Source organism: Vanellus vanellus (genome assembly GCF_965231255.1).
Source record: "Vanellus vanellus genome assembly, chromosome: 4".
NCBI lineage: Eukaryota > Metazoa > Chordata > Aves > Charadriiformes > Charadriidae > Vanellus > Vanellus vanellus.
Genome location: NC_138909.1, coordinates 3,580,392 through 3,600,828, shown reverse-complemented (window position 1 = coordinate 3,600,828; position 20,437 = coordinate 3,580,392). Strand labels below are relative to the sequence as shown.

At 44.6% G+C, this 20,437-nt stretch overlaps 1 protein-coding gene across 2 annotated transcripts in view; it reads left to right on the top strand.

The window, feature by feature from the left end:
• Positions 1-13,934, top strand: part of GTF2E2 (general transcription factor IIE subunit 2) — a 28,198-nt gene extending 14,264 nt beyond the window's left edge. For both annotated transcript variants that reach the window (XM_082482949.1, XM_082482950.1), the window contains exons 3-8: positions 717-808; positions 1,321-1,428; positions 3,017-3,199; positions 3,686-3,779; positions 11,935-12,050; positions 13,074-13,934. In XM_082482949.1, coding sequence (XP_082339075.1) covers positions 717-808; positions 1,321-1,428; positions 3,017-3,199; positions 3,686-3,779; positions 11,935-12,050; positions 13,074-13,193 — 713 coding nt within the window. In that variant the 3' untranslated portion in view covers positions 13,194-13,934. The remainder of the gene's footprint in view (positions 1-716; positions 809-1,320; positions 1,429-3,016; positions 3,200-3,685; positions 3,780-11,934; positions 12,051-13,073) is intronic.
• Positions 13,935-20,437: the final 6,503 nt, after the last annotated feature.

Here is a 20,437-nt window from a genome sequence, read left to right as displayed (position 1 = left end):
AAGAATTTTTGAAACAGGCTTTACACAGTAGCAAACCTCACGATACATTAAAACAGAACCGAGAACCAGACTTGACGAAAGAGGGGATTCTGAATTGTTTCAGTGGTGCAACACACTGAGTTGAATTGTTTGGAATTTATGGGGTTATTTTTAATAAATTCTTCACTAGAGCTACTTATTAAAAAAAAAAAAAAAAAAAAAGCCCAGCACAACAAGCACAGCTTTCCTTTACCTGGTATGTAACTGTTGAATACCTTTAGGGAATAAGTGAAACTTTCTGCTTCTATCTTAGCAGCACAAAGCCATCAGGAGAGCTGATTGTTGCGCAAAAATGTAGTGCATTATTGCAACATGAATTAACGTAGCATAAATGATTACAATATGTTAAGCCACAGAATTAAATATGTACTCTTATGGTAGCAATGCTGCAGTTGCTTGCTGTTTTCTTAGAGGTCAAGTCCCAATAACTTCATATTCATGGAACTCTGCTCAGAAGTGTTCCAGAGCCATATCTGTCGACAGGTAGCTCTGCGGGTCTGAATCAACGCATGTGCTAGCATGGAGTCCTCTGAGGGTGACCGTGCCTGCAACACGCATTTCTGTTCATAGTTGTAATTATGAAAGCTTATGGAAGTAGAGTGAGAAAGAGATGGAGTGCAGGACCAACAGGGTGTTGTTGAAACCATCATTTAATTGTTTGTTTTCTCCTTTTGTAGATCACAGCAATGGATCATTTAACTTGAAAGCCCTTTCAGGAGGCTCTGGCTACAAGTTTGGAGTCCTTGCTAAGATAGTGAATTATATGAAGGTATGGTGTTTTGATGTAAAATTGTAATGTTTTTAAACACTTGAGTTACTTATTTTCCTGTGGTAGATGAAAGATGCTGAATATTTCAAACTCTAAAATTCAAACTCTAAAATAGAATTTCAAGAAACTGCTTGTTAAATTCAAAATACTGTCAGTAAACAAAATGGTCAGCATATTGTTCCATTACTGAAAATCGTGATTATTCCAGGTCCCTTCAAAACCAGGATAGTGGGTTTTCTTTGCAGTAGAAATAGGAATTGCAAGATGCGGTCAGCTTTTAGGATTTGTGAGCTATTTATCAAAATTATGTGTAATTTGGTGCTTGACAGATGACTTTGTCATCAATCTCAGCTGGTGCTAATTTTGTTTCCTCATATTCTCAAAACCCCTCAAAAGCTCATACGCTGTGTACTGTGTCTGTCCTGTCTGTACCAATTTTAGTTACTTTATGATAATTGAGTCGCTGTATAAAATAAGTACAGAACTCTAATAGGTCCTATTTACTTTTCCAGACTCGGCACCAGCGTGGTGATACACATCCATTAACCCTAGAAGAGATTTTGGATGAAACACAGCATTTAGATATTGGACTCAAGCAGAAACAATGGTTAATGAGCGAGGTAAAGGAAACATATGCTTAGATTTTAATTAGAGATAAAGGATTATGATAAACCTGAATTGTACCCATTTATTTAATTACAAGCTCTGTAAATATATAATTTCCCCTTTAAGAAACTACATTGATTCACTTGTATGTCTGTCTGTCTTGTACCTCCTGCAGTTGAGGTAACTAAAATGAAAGCTATTCTGACATTTTTAAGGACCTGTTAGAAATGTTACACAGAGAGTATATTTTACATCAAGTTAATTTATTCATTACTGATTTTATATAAACAAGCTGTTTTTCTTAAGGAATTTCTTTTAAAAAAACTTCAAGCGGTGAGCTCTTCCAGTATTGAGGATGTTAAATTAACTAAATCAAAGGAGTATGGCATAAAACTCATAGGTTTGCAGTTCTTCGTTACTTACTGAAATGAAGAATCCTGATGGGAAATTTATGTCTGAAATTGTGGGGTAATAGATTTGCAAATTCCACTGCTGGAGCTCATTAGTCTCACTCTAGATGTTAGGTTTCATTCTTGCAGGCTCACTGTAACTTGCCACTGTATTCATCTTCATGCTTAATTGATCTGAATGTCTTCATGGTATTTCAAGATTAATAAATCAGCAAAATACCATATTTGGTATTTATACTTGATTGGCGTAGCTGGTTTTGCTCAGATCATATTTAAAATCCTCGCAACAGAGTAGCGAAGGCTGTTGAGACATTGGGAAAAAAATCTCCGCACAGTAAAACTAGAGTAGTTTTACCTAGTACAGCTGGTAGCATTCCTTTGCTACTGGTACTAATATTCTGGGGTACAGAAACCTCCAATCTGGCAGTGTTGGTTGTGATGAACCAGAATATCAAGATGGAATGAAAAGGCTCCTCCCAAGAACTGTATATAAAATTATCACTGAATTGTTACTGGATGAGAAAAGGTGAAAAAATACCCTGCAGTGCCAACTTTAGTTACTTGCTCTGTTACAGGTGGTTTCTCCCTCCTTTCTTCTTTCTGTGTCTCTTCTCTTTCTCCTTTCAGGGTCAGGCTGGCATCTGCAGAAGAAACTAAGTAGAGTTGCCCTCTGTTACAGGTGAACTTCCATTGTGGTACTGGCTGCACAGCAAAACTGACTTGGAGCATATCTTAAATCATTTCAGTTATCTGTGAACTTCTGGTCAGCTTCGCTCTGAAGCTGGCATCATACGTAAAATCCTACTGTGCAGGAGGTCTGCTCTTCTCAATTTCTTCTACAGCTGCTGGTGCCAATTGACAGCAGTTGGGGAAGACTGACCCCTGTTTTGTTCATCCCGGGTTAATGCCTTTCACATTGGTAACGTCCATATGACCCAAGCTTGATGCACCGAAAGGCATTAAGTGAAGGATGTTAAGCCTCCTTTGGTGCTTTGTGCTTTATGTTGTGGTGAATTATGCCTAGGCTGGCGGATCTAGAATCCAAGGATTTAAAATCCATTTAAAACTCAAACCTCCAAACTGGCATCTGTAACGTGTGGCTGATGTGCTCTAGCTTCTCGAAAGCACACGAGGAAAAAAAGTACTAACGTGTGCTATTTCTCAAGGTTTAAAATTTATGTCCCTCTTACAGGCTCTAGTCAACAATCCGAAAATAGAAGTTGTAGATGGGAAGTATGCTTTCAAACCCAAGTACAACCTGAAAGATAAAAAGGCTCTGCTCAGGCTCTTGGACAAGCATGACCAGCGAGGGCTGGGAGGAATCCTTTTAGAAGATATTGAGGAAGGGCTACCCAATGCTCAGAAAGCTATAAAGGTGAGTAGCACATGTCTGCGATTCAGCGAACCCATTCCGGTTTGCTTCTCGAAGGGGAGGTGGAGGCTAAGAGAGAATTTTCTCATGAATTGTTTCTATTCTCTTGATAACTCAAAGGCTCTTTCAGAAGATCTAATATTGTAGCTTTTTCTCTATTTCATCCTTTACTTTCACATTTGGCTGGATGTCTCAGCGCAGCTGTCAAAGCTCTTTCTAACAAAAGGCTCTTGATCTCCCACGTTCCAACTGCAGGCATTTAGTTCTGCTTTTATACCTTGATCTCAGTCCTCCGTATCTCATCTTTGATTTATTAGTGTACTTATTGTCAGTGTCCACTTCGGGTGCTTTTCATTGCCAGTTACTTTGCTGCTTCTGTAGTTTGTTGTGCTTTTTGTAGCACAAGATCTGGGTCTGTTGTTCAAGTTGGAATCCTTATTTTTGGAAACGAAGTGATTTTGAGTTGTTCTTTTTGCGTTTGTTTTCGAGGCTTTAGGGGACCAGATCATCTTTGTTAATCGCCCTGATAAGAAGAAAATTCTTTTCTACAATGACAAGAGCTGTCAGTTTACTGTGGATGAAGGTAGGTTTTTGTTTACATATGTTTCCATGATAGTTGATTTGAATTCATCTTATGCACCTAGATGTATAAGCAGTCATCAGGTATAGCAGTCTTTCAAGGTGATAGTGAAATGTTAGATATATCCAGATGTCAGGAGAATAGCTTATATTAACACGAGGATAACAAGACTAGTGAGTGAGTTCAGGGGTAGTGTCCTTTGTTTCATAATGGGTATGTTGGAACGTGGCACCAGAAATCCAACAATTCTCTTCAAGTGTAGCGATACAGAAGAGACTAAAAATCACCTGACTGTGACTAGAATGGCATCTAACATGTTGCTGTGTAAAGGGCAGCAAAAAAAAGCCCAAAAGAATGGCTTCTGGGTGCAAGTTTGTTGGTTGTTCTCCAGTTTATTAATCATGTGCCTTTTATTGGTGAATGTGACAAGAAGCCACAAATGGAAGAGAAGGAAGAAGCAAACAGGGAGGAGATGCGAGCAAAAGTCCTGAGAAGGTGTGGTTTACAACTGGGAGGAGAGTGCAGATGTGGGGTAGTGCCGCTGCCTAGAGCTGCAGTGGATTTGGGACTTCAGAAGTTCAGCATGTGTTTTCTGTCTAACAAATAGTGGTAAAATCTGCTGGTGCAGTGTGCCTGTTTATGCACAAACGTTAATTGCACAAATCGGGGTGTGTTCCAATAATGACATTTATGCCTATAAGTACAGAAAGGAGAAAGTAATCCGTGTCAGAAGATCTTATTTTAAATGACTCGGTGACACCGAACACTTTCTGTTGTTAACATATTGTTCTTGTAACATGCCACATAAAGCCATCTCATCATAGAATGTCACATTATGGTAAACAAAAAGGGAAAAGTTTTGATAGAAGCTTGAACTGCTCTACTTACAGGACCATAGGACAGAACATAGAGCTCTTGTTTTCTTTGACCAGCTCAGAGAGACTCTTTATTTTCAATAGAATTAAGCAACTGGAAATGTGTATCATTAACTTATTTGTTATGTACCACACTTGTACTCTCAGTAATAATAGCTTTCTTCCATGAAGATAATTAAGTAGATGTGACATCTACAGCATTTAAAAATATAAAAATTGTTTCAAAACATTGAAGTTAATCTCTTTTTAAACCATAGTTTCTGTCACTTCTTGATAGTGGCAGTCGGAACTGTATGTGAGATGCAGAATTATAAGCCTTTAGTCTGCATTCACTGGGAATTTCTAACCTCCCAAATGCCTATGAGTTTACCATTAACATTGTCATCCAGTTCAGGTAGTGTCTCCTCAGCCCATCAGCCCACAGCTTTTAGAGTTCTAAACGTGGCCAAAACCTTTAGAAATCAGTGCTGTTGCAGTAACTCTTAAGACAAAGCTTTTAAGTTTTTAGCGGCTAATGGTCGTATTACTGTTGCAATTGCTGATCGTTTCTTCTTGTGCAATTTTTTTCCAGATAACTGGCACCCAGCCATCCTAATAAAGTTATCAGAGGGAGTTCTCTACCCTGTTGCTCTTAGTTTGTAATAACTCCTGGATTAACTGAAATTTAATAAAAGAGCTCATTTTATTAAGACGTAGCAAGAGACATCTGCCAACTCTTCATCAGGTAGCCAGTATATATCCAAGGCTGTTCATATATGATACATTATATTTTAGCACACCCAGCACTGATCCGTATATAGGAACAAACAGTGCAGGCTATTGCTATGAAAGGGGGGAAAAGGTTAAAATAAACCTCTAAAACACCTCGAAACAAAATATTTAAGCCATTTGTCTCAGTCTCCCGATGAAGGAAGGCATTTAAGCCTGCAGTGTCTGTAATGAAGGGACCGTTAGTGTGCAGTGTTTGTAGTTCAAGGTGGCTTTGCTTTCTTTCATCCGCAGGTGGCAGCATGTTCCCATCTGATCAGAAAGTGATTATGGGCTTTTTTTGTTCTGTTCCTGCTGGTTTTGGTTTTTCTTTTCATGCGGATGATGGTGCTTTGTTCTGAGAGGGGGCAAGAATACTTTCTCTTTTGTGAATTTTGTGATTTGCCTGCCTACGCCGCAACTCTTAAGCCATCCCTGAGTGGGTTCACTTACTGCAGCTGAAACAGGTCCTTTTCCCAACCCTGTTATCCTGTGATGAAGAAAACTGATCCTTCCTGAGCAGTTTTGCTTTACGATTCTTTCCAGAGCACCAGAAGCATGTCTCTCAGGAAGTCATTGGCAGAATTGTCTGTGTACAGGATGAGTTATGACACGTTTCTCTGTTAGCAGTGCTATTTCAGCTCATTATCTCCAGCAACGTTAAAACGAAGTTTTTAGAAGACTGCAGAATAAGCCTTGAAGTGTTGTCAGACTCTTTGATCTAGCAGCTGATGACAGTTCAAAATATGTTTCTAGTTTAATGTTTATCCTTAGAAATAAAGGCTCTGCGCTCCTCAGTGCATGATTTCGCCGTATGACACTATCCAGTTTCAAGCATATGTTGGCTGGGATTAATATCCTCTAAAAGTTAGGCATCCTCTCCCATCGCTGTCTGAGCTCCATCAGTAGTCAGTAGAGAAAGAGGAGCTGCCAGGGCAATTTGAAGCTCGCTGAGTCTAAGGTAGTGGGAGGAACTGCTTTCTGGCAGTGCCTACCCCTGCCCTGACTACAGTTGTTTTGATGGCTGAACAAACTTTTGAAAATAAACCTCGATGTACTGCAGCAGTGGTGCAGTACCTATATATCATGATCTCAAGGGTACTGGAGAAGGGTTTTGCAGTAAGGAACGGCTTTTGTTCTTCCTTTTATGTGATTAGCCAAGGAAGGTTCAGGTTGCATGTGTTCCTTCTTGACTTCCTGACTAATTAATCTTCTGTCAGTAGTGTGTAGCTGAAAGCGTTTATAAAAGCCGGGCTAGATTTCAGGTGCTTCAGCCAAGTAAAGCACTGCCCTTTTTGTGCTGGGGCTAAGCACTTTGCATGTGAACCAAGCTTTCACCCCCACGCTGGCTGAATGCTGAAAGGCCAGTCTGATTGCTTAACTATTAGAGATGGTATCTTTCGCATTTGAATGCAATGTAGGAAGTATTTTAATGCCTAAAAATTAGGATATTTAATTATACATATTTTTAATAGTCTTCCTAAGACTTCAATTTTTAATAGTTTTCAATTTCCTTTAAAGAAATTGAAGAAATCTAAACAATGTAAAAATTGCTTGAGATCAGTGATGACATATGGCTCTGGCTTTGAATTCTAAGATGGTCCAGGGGCAGCACAGTCGTAATGTCAAGCACCTTTTCCTTCTGTCATAAATCTAGTACTGTTCTCCCTGCAACTGTTACGAAGCAGGACTACATCTTCCCCGCTACTCGTTTTTTTCTTCCCTTCTGCCCTGTTATTGTCTGTTCTTGCCTTGCACTCAGATTTTGGCTCAGCTCAGTGAAGATTTTTAAGCTCGTTTTAATCTCTGGCAGATTTTATTACCAGCGTGATGTAGCAGTTTATCTCCAGAAGCCATCTCAACCTTTTTGCAAGAGCAGGTGAGGTGGTCAGAAGTGCAGGATAAGCTGCGCTGAAGTCACCCTGCAGCCATTTACCCATGACTTTGTTTCCCAGATGTTAGCTTTTATAGAGAGGGAGTATGTTAGAGTACAATCACTCAGGGAATGTTAGCATAAATTGTTTTCGTATATGAGGCACCCCATGATGCAGTAAAGTTGAGGTAACTGTGCATCCTTACCCCTTGGGTATTTCAGAGAGAGGAGAGTTTGCCAAGTCCTTGTTATGCTGCCCTCTGTTTTGCTGTGTGTCGTTAGGGCTGGCCGAAGCTCTTTGTTTTAAGTCTGTGCATGCAGACATCATGATGCTGGAGATGTTCGCAGACATCTAAACTGGCCATTCAGGCAGCTCATGGTCTCATTCCCTCCTCTCATTACTTGAAAGACCACAAGTTAGCTATCTGGAGGAGCGAGGGAGCAGCATGTGAGTAGTGTTGGTTCTGTCAAGCTTCTGAGTTAAAATATTTTTAAGATTTGTTCATAGTCCAGACAAGACACCAAGCACCTGCTTCGGGTACCGGGATCACAACTTTCTGCCTCTTCTAAGCAAGATCTGCATTGGCATCAGGACCTAAAAGCACTGCTAAAAATGCATCTGTCTCCTTGAGGGTTCACAGCACCTGCGTTGCTTTGGCTGGAAACTCTTTGGAAATTTCTCTCCAGGGGATTTTTTCTGGGCTCAGTCTTGTCATAGCAGCCTAAGCGGTGGGAGAAATTGTCAGTTTGTCTGAATGCAGCCTGCTGCGGGCAGGTGAAGACTTACTGTCTTGACTTCTGGACAAGTTTTTTCCTTCCATAGCTGTTATATGCTTGTTCTGGCAGATCTATCAAATAGTTTACAGGGTCTGATAGAAGAGTCTTTTACCTTCACTGTGCTCTGATGGTGTAAAGATCACCTAGCGGTTGACAGGACATGGAGAAGGAAAATTGGATGTGCTCTGTAGTCGTAATGGTTATGTGCACTGCAGGAATGCGTGCATCTGAACCGGTTCTCCATGCCTGGCTGAAGCAGGGCAGCATGTGGCGAGCTTTCTGCTCCAACAATACCCTTCCCGCTCCTCAAACCAGTACCGAACTCCCTGTTCCCCGTCCATGAAGAAAAGAAAGACGTAAAAAAATGGATCTGGTATATTGAAACTATGTCTAGGAACTGCCTCCTGTCACTGTTGTCTGCTCTTCAGGTACATCAGCTCATCACAGCATTTTCCTTTGTGTCTTCTCCCCTCCCCAGAGACAAGCCAGCCCACCCCATCCTCCCGCCTGGCCAACCATAAGTGTGGACCGTGCTCCAGGGGTGGAAGAGGACAGTAATCGCATCCTTGCGTGCCATTTCCTCCTCCCTGGCCCCTCTCACAAACTACTGCTTTTAAAAGTGGTGACTCCCTTTGCCTGGAGTCACACAGCAAAGGCCGGGAAGACAGTATTTCAGATTCTCCTCAAAGGAGTTGGAGAAATCTCTGTCTTGGGTCAAGGGTATGAATTTTGAGGTGCGGAAATAGCACAGCTACAAATGCGGAGGGTTGTTTCTTGAGAGCTGTGGTTATTGCCAGCTTTTCCAATAGGTTCTCATATTTCAGAGAGGATGTCACAATAATTCAGATAGCGTATTCCCAAGGTCTAAACTTTCACTAGCTGATAGGGGCATAGTCCTTGGAGACTTCTGAATAAATCTGACAGGTAATGTGGAAATGGTTCAGTGCCAGCCAGCCAGATGCTCTTTTTCTTCAGTTCTTGCATTTAGCTCAGTGTCTGGTGTTACGCCGAATCAGTTTTGTGATGAGATGATAGATGTATCTCCTTTTCCCTTTAGATGGCACCCTAAATGCAAACAGCTAGTATGCACAGCCGTCTGAAGGGTGGCAGCTCTGTATGCTTCTCCACCTTTATCCTGTGCTTTTAGTTCTGAACCAATCCTTAAACAGGGAGTGTTTCCATGGGGGGGACCGTGGTGTTGTGTCTCCCCCCTCTCCGCAGCAATACAGTATTTTAATGCCCTACGTGGAGCTTCAGCATGGGAAGAAGGTTCTTTTGCAGTTACTGCAATCAAAGCAGTAGCGCTGAAAGCAGCCTGATTTATGAAGGATTTTTTAAATGGAGTTGCAGAATACTGTATAGTGACTCTGGTGGGACCAATTAGTAGATTAAATTATCTGTACGTAAAGTCCATTTTAGCTTTGCGGTTTGGATTCTTGGTGACTGTTACATTCGTATTTCTTGGCCAAGTTTAAAAAGTGAATGTGAACTGTAATGATGGTATAACTGCTGCATTACAAGAAATGCAAAACACTGTGGTTAGATATTAACTGTGATGTGCACTTATGTGCATGTTGATCCTTGAAGAGCTGACCATTTATTTTCTAGTGTTTAATTTTTCACTTCTGTTCCCCAGAAGAATGTAGACCAGTTTAACCTTAAGCACCTATCCTCAGCCTATTTTGGTTTTTTGCACTGGGGCATATTTGTCCATATGTCATGAACTCTAATAAGTAGGCACATCATCTATTTGTGTAGCAGAACTTTATAATAAAAGGACACTGTCATGTAAAAGTTCGGAGTTACCAGCTCTCTTATCTGCTATGACCTCGTGTACACGTGCCTGTCGTGCATCTTGGAGGAGTGACCTGCGTCTCTTCAGCTCCCACAGGAGTCGTCTGTGCAGAGCCAAAGGCACTATGGCACAACACAACGTTAAAGTGTCTCTAACCGAGGTCTGTTTAAATAGGCATGCATTTACGTGCAGCCTTGTCACTTCACATGTGAACTGCAGAAACATGTGATTTGAAATGCAGTTACTCACGAAGTGCGATACTGCATTTGCACACCCATTGTCTGATTCGTCTTGCCGAGCACCACTGGGGCTCAGTGTCCAGCTGAGTCCAGCTTGGGTGTTCAGGACAGGGAAGGGGCATGAACAGAAAGGAAAATAGCTTGAAAGAGCGTGTTCTGCTCGGTGCAGAGGATGCAATAGGACCGTTGCGCAGGCTTCTGCTGTTAAGTCTTAATCTGAGTGCTCATCACTGAGAAATCTCTCTCTTGCATGTTCGGCTTTGATCATAACACAACCTTCTCCACCTGCCGCAGCAGGATTAGGTGAGAGCTGATCTGCGATAGCAGGCACTGCAAGCTATGCCGAAAGCCCAGAATCGCACTCAAAATGGATGAGCAGATGGAGAATGTCTTGACTACAGTGTCAGTCCTTGCATTAAGTTATCTGAAAACTGCAGTCTCAATGATCCTGCTGTGCTGTATAGCCTGTATGAGAAACAGGCTGAGCGCTATCTCCATATAACCAAAAGTGGTGTTTTGACAGAATTTAGTTCTCTTCAAAAATGCTGCATTACCAAAAATGAACATTGTTGTTCCTCATTGGCAAAATTCCTTCCTTTTGTTTCCTGGAAAGCTTTAACTTACTGTTGGCAATGGGAAGAAAAAAAAGACCTGAGACTTAAAGCCTGTACTTTCGTAGAAAAACAAGATGCGTTAGGAAGGGAATGGGTCCAAGTGCAGGAACCAAGTCTGTTACGTACGCCTTTTGTACAGTGCGGTTTTGTTGCAGCGTGTCTAGAGCCAGTGTATCTGCGGCAGACCGTCACTGGAGCGTTTCGTCGCCTGCTGCATAGGACAGCTTCTTAAGCACGCAGAAGTTGTGGTTGTTTTGACAACTGTATACTAAATTTATCTGGAAATAAAGGGAAAAATTTAGTCTTGCGTTGCTATGTGTGCCTCGTGTTTTATTTATAGTTTGTTAGCCAAACCTGCTGACAGGATATATCTAACTTACTGCCTGGGGAATGAAGGGAGGTAGGATTGTACCAGCCGCTGCCTGGAGAAGGCATTCCAGAGGCTCTGTGAAACTTTACATGAGGCAGAAAGTGTGCAGGCAGATGGCAGCTGCTCTAATTAAGACTTACTGTCTCTGTCTTTTTTCCTGCTGCTGTGGCTTTTAAGGTATCTCTCTTCTTTTTAACACCAGAGGAATTTTAGTAATTTATTATCTGTACAGAGTGGTATGTATTATATTACAGTGATAAACGAGCTTCAGCCCACTGAAGTAAATGTCTTGAATCTTCAGTAAATTGGACTATGAGATGACAAGTCTCCCAAGACAATGGCAGCTGAAGATGTGTAAATGAAGTTGCCATTTATGGTTAGTTATTACCCTTCACCAAGATCTTTTGAACTGAGGCTTATAAAACACGTTGACAGTCTATGCAGCTGTAGAGATGCTAGGCAAAAAGAGAGACTCTGTAGCAAATTAACATTAAAAGCATATGTTGCCTGTGGGTTCTCCCGATGCTGGGATGCTGGAGTGCAGTTAGCACAGATGAAAATCGGCTCATCTTTTTCCATTAAGTGTTGAGGGTGTTTTGTTGTTGTTGTTTTGTTGGTCGGGAGTTGTTTTTTTGTTGGTTTGGTTTGGTCTTTTTTGTTTTGGAAGTGCATCCGGCATTTGGAGTGGGTAAAGGCTGTGCTAATTGGGTGCCTGCTGGCGGTGACCGCTGCATCTGTACAGTCACAGGCTGACACGCCAGCATACTTCAGCGTTTGAAATCAAGTCTGTTTGTTTCCCTTCGTGCAGGGGCTTTTACCCAGGGTTTGTTCACTAGGATATAAAACGAGAGTTTGTTTGGTGTTTCAGAATTTCAGAAGCTGTGGAGGAGCATTCCCGTGGATTCTATGGATGAGGAGAAAATTGAAGAGTATCTGAAACGACAGGGTATTTCTTCCATGCAAGAAACTGGACCAAAGAAAATAGTAAGCGATACAAATTACAGATCTTTCTAGAGAGTCCCCCTAACTGACCCCACAGTGTTAATTCCAAAACATGTTGGTGAGCCTATGCACAGCTGCTTTGTGTAGCTCGGGGAAGCGTGACCAATTTTAAGAAGTTGCAAAAAACAATGCTGTAGCCAGCAGTCAGTGTTTTTGTAACTCGTTTGAGCCGGTGTAATCCAAGCAGCATCAAGAAGAGGGCAAATGCCAGAAATCCCTGTGAGCTCCAAAGTGGAAGCTTCTGCTTGAAGCTGTACAATACATTAGAAGTAGAAGAATAGTTACTTTTTTGGAAGAAGGGTGGGGTTTTTTTTAACTTTTTCTTTTCTGCTAAATAGCTTTGAAATCCTGATGGGAATCGTGTAAAGGTGCCTCCCACCACACACGTGCCGTTCCCCAAACTGGATGCAACATTCTCGTGTTTTAGTGGGAGGCCTAAATGGCTGCAAGCTCTCCAAAGATGTTTTCTTCCTGGCTTCAAATAATTATTTTTTTTTTACATTTATTTGTATGTGATATATCATGTCTTTTCTCTTCTGCACTTGGCTTCAAACTGTCCTTTCACGAGAGTGCTTCCACACAGGACTCGTTCATGGTTTCTGCTAGTCACTACACTAGATGTTTTAATGCCTGTCATCATGTAGGCACTCCTCATGGATTCCTTATATGCTAAATGTGTCTTTGAGCATGTGATTGTGGATAGAACTATAGGGCATGTACCTACTTCTGTAGCTACACGGGAGTGTTTGGAAACTTCACTTATAAACGCCAGACTTACTGCTGCACGTGGGATGCAGAGACTCTGCTCTGCCCCCGTGGTCATCTCCCTGCCTGTATTTGAATTGAATGCTGTGGCTTCTTGCAAAAACAAGCAAGCACCTTCCCCGCCCCGATTCAAGGAGGGCTCTTCTGTGCAGAAGTGATGACTAGCACAGCATCACACATCAGGTCAGATGTCGCAGCTGGAGGGCAGATCTTTTGACTACTGTTTATTTCTTCTTGTAGGCTCCTATTCAGAGGAGGAAGAAACCCGCTTCTCAGAAGAAACGTCGATTTAAGACTCACAATGACCACTTGGCTGGAGTATTAAAAGATTACTCTGATGTCGTTCCTGGTAAACAGTGACCGGTTGAATTCTGGAGCAAACATGCATTTTTATACAGGCTTTTTGCCACTCGAGCTCAATGTCTGCTCACAGAAAGACTGACTGTATATAGTAATGTGATGTGTTTCCCCCATCCCAGCAACTGCCGAGATGAAACAGGTCAGTTTAAGAGCGAGTATGAACTACTAAATTTAGAGTTTAATTTAATTAGCTAATGGGAAATGTGTCTTTAAGTAAGAGGTTCTCACTAGTTGCCTCTTGGCATAGAGTGATAAATGGTGCTCAGCATGTAATGCAGGAGTTCCTGTTCAGTGCTTACCTCTGCTTTTACATTGCTTAATGGGTATTTACCTGGAATTACTTACAAGGGCCTTTCTAGTAGAATCGAATACAGCATTTGTTTTACCTGTTTCAGGAAAACCCTTTCCTAAAATCACTGCAGGCAAGTTTCTTCCACAGTCAAATACACCCACGGTTTGTATGCTTCTTCCTTGCCATGGGACTGAGCTGTACTGAACGGCGGTGATATCTGAGGCTCAAACTCAGAAAAAACCCTCTCCCGAACTCCCAGCAGGCTGCAGGATGGCAATGCAGCTGTAGCTTCCTAATGCTAATCCGAAACTGCCCTCGGCGGTTTCTCATCACTGTAGTGGATGCACGTGTGTTGCACAGTTCTACTCTATGGACAGGAGGGAAGTAAAATGACAGTGTAATACTGAAGCAATGTTTTTTTTTTAAAGTAATAAACTTACAATGCTGGTTTCCAGTGTTGCTTCCTTAAAGAATGAGAGAATCTACATATTTTGTGCTTGTTGTGTTTTCCTTTTCAGGGAGGTAAAGGTACCTTTGCTATATTTTTATCTTCTCAATGACTTATTATCCTGGGCTAACACTGTCATCTTTTTATCATTCTTGGTTGGGGCGCGGGGCGGAGGAACCACCTTAAATGAAAGCTCCCTGTAGATGTCTGATGGTCTGTGCAGTACAGACTAACGTGGAATGTGGCCAAATTATGTCCTCTTGATAACTTATTTTTATGTACTGAACCGGAGTCAATCAATGCTGATATTGTTTTCATGGCACTGCAGGGAGGGGAGCTGTTTCTCGGCTCTTCTAGGGTTAGGATCAAAGATAAAATAGGCGACTGCGATATCCCACCGACAGTATATTGCTGCTGCGTGCACGTGAGCTGTTGTCTTGCTTGATGTATCAGGGGTTGAAGCAGAGACCATCGGATGTGGACACACGAACAAATGAAGAATAAGGCTTTGTTGCTGTCACACTGAACAAGTTATGTCTGCTCAGGAAAGCACAGGAGGAGAAATACACTTCTGTAAGTGTAGCGTTTGTCCTCCTGATTTTAAAGACTGCTCTTTTGAGAAACAGACAATATTTCCAGCGTTGCACGTCAGCCCTGTTTGCAGAGTTGCTAAATGCCAGTAGGAGGTTTCTTCTATTTCTTTTTATATATATATATATATTTCATGCTTTTTAAATATATATATATATATATATAAAAGCGTGCTCCTCTGGCTCATTTTGAAACTGTTTTTCTCTCCTGTATCTTCCAGGTCAGCACAAGCAATTCGTCTTGGAGCTTTGTAGTTTTCCGTTACAGCTCTGCCTTAAAGCACCTGCAGCACGTTTGCAAAACTGTTCACCTCTCTTCTGTCATCACTCAAAAAAAAGAAAAAGGTTCCCTTCCATCTGCTGCATTTTTGAGCAGTGATTTTTTGGGGTGGTGGTGCTCAGACAAAAGCTGAGCTCTTAGTGAGCTCTGAGTTGCCTTTCATACCTTTGGGGTTTTTTTTATGGGGTAACTTCCCAGTCATCTTACATAGCATTACCCTTTCTCTGTGAACCAAAGCTTGCAAAGCAGACTGTAAGGTAGGCTACCTGCTTTGTTTCTCTGCTCAAGTGATTCAGATAATAGAGGAGTCTAAAGAAAACGCCTCCAGCTACTAAAAATTTGTTAGGTCAAATAACAGGAGAGCAGGAAAGAAAGATTGACTGTGTGCTGTGCTGGCATTGTCAGGCTCCAGTGTTCAAAGGAACAAAAAGGTCCAGTTGATGTCCAGTTGGAAAGACTGGATTAGATGCTTTGTCTCACTGGAGGAAGTCTTCTCTGCTGTACTAGCAGAGAGTGCATAATAAGTTTTGCAACTTGTTAGGGTACAGTCTCAAAAATAGCTGAAGGGGAGCTCACATTGGCCTGTTAGAGGTGGCATGGAATATAGACGAGCAGTTGTGAAGAAAACAAGTTCCGAAAATAAGCATCAGCTCCCCTCTTTTGTGTGGGTTTCAGGAGTTGGGTTTTGTTTCTCTATCAAAGATGCTCCCAGCGGTCCTTATGGGTTTTTTCCAAGACCTCTTAAAAATCAAATGGTGCAACTTGAAAACATCTCAGACTATATCAATGGGAGTCTGTTTGCTGAAAGCATTTTAGTGCTGCTCCAGTACACTAACGTCCCTTCACAGCGTAATGTCCAAATCAGGCTTTTTGCTGAAGTTCAGCATAAGAGTTTGCAGCTGTTAAAAACTTAAATCTACTTCATCTTCCTCCAGGGTGTTCTCGTGTATTCTGTGTCTGGCAAGATGGTTTTCCCAGTGGCCAAAACCATCGTGTCCTCAGCTCGCTTTTTTTGGCAAAGTCCTTCTTCCCTCAGTCTGGTGGTGCAAAGGGCTGCTGAGAAGCATCAGACGCTCTCCTGGGGCCCATGGGCCTATTACTCCGTTTTTCTCTTCCTTCCCTGGAAGCTTCTGCTGCTAACCAGGAAGATAAGGAGACTGGCGCTGCCCGTGACAAAGACGTAACATAGAATAGAAATTTTCAGTTGGAAGGCACCTACAATGATCACCTAGTCCATGGCAGGCACCTTCGTCTCATGCATTTAGGAAGGCTGTTTGGTAAACCCATCTCAATGTGGTCTTCACCTGTCCCTGCCAGGTGAGGACTTGCTTTTTCCACTCTCCTGAGGCTCCTCAGGGGATGCACGTCCTGTCCAGCAAGGGTGTTGTTCCCTCAGCTTCAGGATTTGGTACGTCCATCCTGGCAGGGCTGTCATTTGAGCCTTTTTAACCCTCTGGGGCAACGGAGGAATGCAGGCACTGATGAACAGTTCTGATGCGGCATCCTTCTCTTTTTCCCCTGCCACATCAGTCAGGAGCAGAGAGACGCAGAGCTCCCACCCCCTGTGATGCTGATGGACATATGGACAGGGCCCTGGGGAAAAGGATGCTCTTTCTCAATGACAGGAGCTGTCCAAGATACATCTTGGCTGTCTACATCATCTTTTTGCTTGCGCAATTGCATCTTGAGCCTGTGGCTGCAAGGACAGTATCTGCAGCAGTCACGGGAGCTATTCCCAAGAGAACACGGCTCTTTTGAGGTCTGCAAAGCAGCCAGAGATGTGCACTCAGTGCTCTCTTTCCCCCTCAATATTGCAGCACTTCATCTTGTTGGGAGAGAGGTGTGCCAGTTCCCCTGTGATGAAACTGGAGGAGGAGGGAGACGGATTGCATTGCTGATAGCTCTTCCTCCCTAGTTAGGCATTGCTGGTCTAGGATTTGCTTCTGAAAAGGTGTCTTCCTTGCAGGGCAGCCGTTAGCAACATCAGCATACCTGCCTGTGGGGATCAGAGGCTGAACAGGCCCTTCAGGAGGAGCTCGTGAGGGCTTCTTTGTGCCTATATACGTGAACCAGACCTTTAATTTCGTCTGCTCCTCCTCACCCCCAAAATAAAAGCACTATTGGTTTTTTAAGGTACAAGTTGAATAGCCCAGGGGTGTCACACCTCTAAATGCGGAACTCTACTGGCTTCTCTCCTAAAAGTTGCTCTAACTGAAGAGTTATTCCACCTCCTCCTCCATTACGATGATCGTTCTGGAAGTGGATGGAAAGCAGCAGGATTTTGCATGGTTGAATGAGAAAACTGACATAAGGTGGTGTGTACCAGGGCTAATCTATAATTCATCATGATCATTGAAGGCTTTTAGAGAGCAGAGGAGAGAGAGGCAAGGGAGCCCTGAAAAACAGTATAAAGACCCCGCACGTGGATGTAGCGGGCGAGGTCTGTCACTTCACATGAGCACGGGCAGGCGGTGCAGGGCCACCAGGGAGAGCTGGGCTCCCGGTACCTGCTGATGAGGAGGGGCTGCATTTGCAGATGACTAGAAGCAACTATGGCACTGACATCTCATTATTTCCAGCCTTGTTGCTTGCTTTCCGGTCGCTGCTAATGTACCAGGCCCAAATTCCTTTGTGTGTTACTGCCTCGGGGGCCTCTGGCAGCTACTGTATCTGGGGGAGGATGTCCAGTTGGGTTGAGTGCTTACTGTTGACTGGTTAAGGCTGGTAAAGCTAACCGCTAACAACCATCGGGGAGAGGAGAGCTCGGTCCCCAATCTGCTGGGCTCTCCACTCAGCACTGGGGAGGTCATACCTGGAAATTGTGCCCAGTTTGGGCCTCCCCCCTCCATTCAAGAGGGATGCAGGGATGCTGGGGAGCATCCGGTTGGGTCTCCTGGACTGGTCAGGTCTGGGGGCAGAGGGCTCGGGAGGGGAGTGGGGAGCTGGGACAGCTCATTGTGGTGAAGAGGTGGCTGGGGGCATATCTAATCACTGGTACAGCGATGTGAAGGGCAATTAGGAAGATGATGCGGTCAAACTCTTTTTGGCAGCCATGGCAGATGACATAATAGAGGAACGTGGGAAGTTTGGCTTGGATATTGGGGAAAAAAAAAAGCTGCTGGGGAGGTGTCTCCATCCAGGGAGGTTTCAAGCATCGGCCAGACAAGACCAGGCTGCCCTGATCTCTTGTTGGCAGCAGTCCTGTTGCAAGAGGGAGATTGGATCAGAGACCTCCAGAGGCCCCTTTTACCCATGTGCTTCTGTGGGTCTGAGCCCCAGTTCCTTCAGTGCCACCCAGCTTGCTGTAAGAGCAAGTTGTCCTTGTTTCTCGCTGTCTCGCTTTCTGCGTCTTTGGTTTGCAAGTGTGTGCAGCAGCCTCTGTATTAGCCAGCAGCCCAGAAAAAAAAACCCAGCACCGACTCTGAAAACCCATCAGTGCTTCTATGGTTGGGACCCACTTGTTGGACTCCACCAGCCTCATGGGTTGGACGTTGTGCAGAGTGCAAGCAAAGCAGGGGAAAAGGATGGTTAAGGCAGGAGGTTGTCCTTCCATTAAGTTAATTTTTTGACTATACCTGCACTTCTGGGCTTACATCCAAGGCCTGAAGTACTTGTGCGATTTCCTCCTGCCTCCATCTAACTGATGTTGTATTCCCTATTCCCTCCTGAGCTAGTTATTAATTATGGAAACTGCAGAGACGAAGTCCAGACTCTGCTAATGGTTGACTTCCCCGTGTTTTAGAAGCAGCATTTCAGGGACCTGCTAATGGTATTTCTTAGCTTTGCTTTTTAAGCTCCACCATCGTCCTGGTTTCTAGCCTGAGCGTGGCAGCGAGGCAGATAACGGTGTTTAAATGTTGGCTGAAGCCTGGCTCTCCGCTCCGGGGCAGCCTGCAGTTGCAGGGCACACACCCGTGGCACCCTGGCTCATCTCCCTGGGTTGAAACGTCCCTCCTGGTGCGGGCACTGCCTGTCCTGGGGATGGCTGCCCTGGCATCTCATCTTTCCTCTCCCAGCCTTGTTATTCCTTCCCCTAATCTCCCGAGGAGGCCCGCAGGAGCGGGCGCTGGGCTCGCTCCTCCTCCCCTGCCCGGTCCGGGCTGCGGGCGCTGCTGGCCAGCCTCGGCGCCGGCTCTGTCTGCCCTTTGCTCTCCCTGCCCCGGCTGGCCCGCCTCCATTCCCGCGCCACAATTTCCTAGTCCCTGCCGCTGCTGCCCAGCTGCCTGCGCTGCTGCCTGCCCCTCCATACAATCCTCTGGGAGATACGGCTCTCCTTCTCTCCCCTCTTGTTCCCTCCCGTTCCTCTGCTGCTCGGGTTATGTTCATCCAATGTGGGGAGTTAGTGCTGTGTTTTTCTCCGTGAACCCTGCCGGCCTGTTCCCTGCCTTCACCGTGGCTTCCAGCCTGCCACCTATCAGTGGGAAGCCTCGGGGCAGCAAACCTCTGCGCAGGGATGTGCGGGAAGGAGCCTCTCGCATCCCCTCCGCCTCCCTGAGCTTAACCTTGGTGTTAGGGGGATGGGGAGAAGAAAACTTGGGAAAGTGGAAACAATGAGAGCGCGAAATTTTCTCATTTTGGTTTTTCCAGCTCCGCCTGTTCATTTTCCCCCGGGACTTATGCCTGGTATCGGATGCCAGCACTGGCCTGGGAGTCCCTGGTCCCGTTTTGCAATCTCCTGGTGTCAGCCAGCGGCTCGGGCCTTCCTGTAAGCGCCCCGACGGTCACGGGGAAGGAATGTTCCCCCGACCGCATGGGGAAAGGTCACCACGGGCAAAGGGGATGCTGGAGCCGGGCAAGCAGCTTGCCGCTCCCGCCCCTTGCCGACGAGGGCAACGCCGATCAGCACGGAGCCGAAACGCTTTGGCTTACAGGGGAAATTAAAAAAAAAAAATGGTTCAAGAGGTTAAATATTTTCGGCAAGGCCCCGCTTCCTTTCACAGGGCAGATCTCAGAGCAGATGCTGTGCCCAGGCGAAGTCCAGGAGGATGCGTGTGTGTTTCATTGCTTTCTTAGCTGGAGGATGTTTGCTGTTGAATCCGCTCCCGAAAGCGTCTGCGTGTCTCGCTAAAGGGATGCCTGGGACAGCGGCGTCGGCCACTTACTGCTGCTCTGAATAGCAGTCGGGCTGAGCAATATGTTCTCCTCGCGCTTGCAGCTTGTCGCTCTCTTCCCTTCCCACCCCGGGCCTGCCAACAAACCTCTCCCCTTGAACGCATCTCGGAAGGAAAGCTGTGACTTGCGGTGGCCGCAGTGGGATTAGCATCTGACATTAAGGGCTTAGCTCCCCTCCCCGGCTCATCCCTGCCAGGCGGGGGGTTTCGAGTAACACCACCATGCCTTTTTCTTCTTCCCTCGACAGTTCGTATCCTGCTTTAATAGTGTCCTTTTACACGCCGTTCTCCGGGCTGCCTTTGCTAAGCAGGAGCTTGCTCCCGGTGCTTTGTTTTCGGAGTCTGGCCTGTCGGCTGAGGCTCCTGGGGACACTGGTCACATTTATTGGGGCAGGGGCGGAGTGGAGGAGGGAGGAGGAATTTCTAGGTTGGGCTTACGAACTGAGTTTTTCAAGATTCTCGGCGTGTTAAACAAAAAAATAATAAAATAATCTGGCCCTTCGTCTCTAGGTTACGTTTGCCT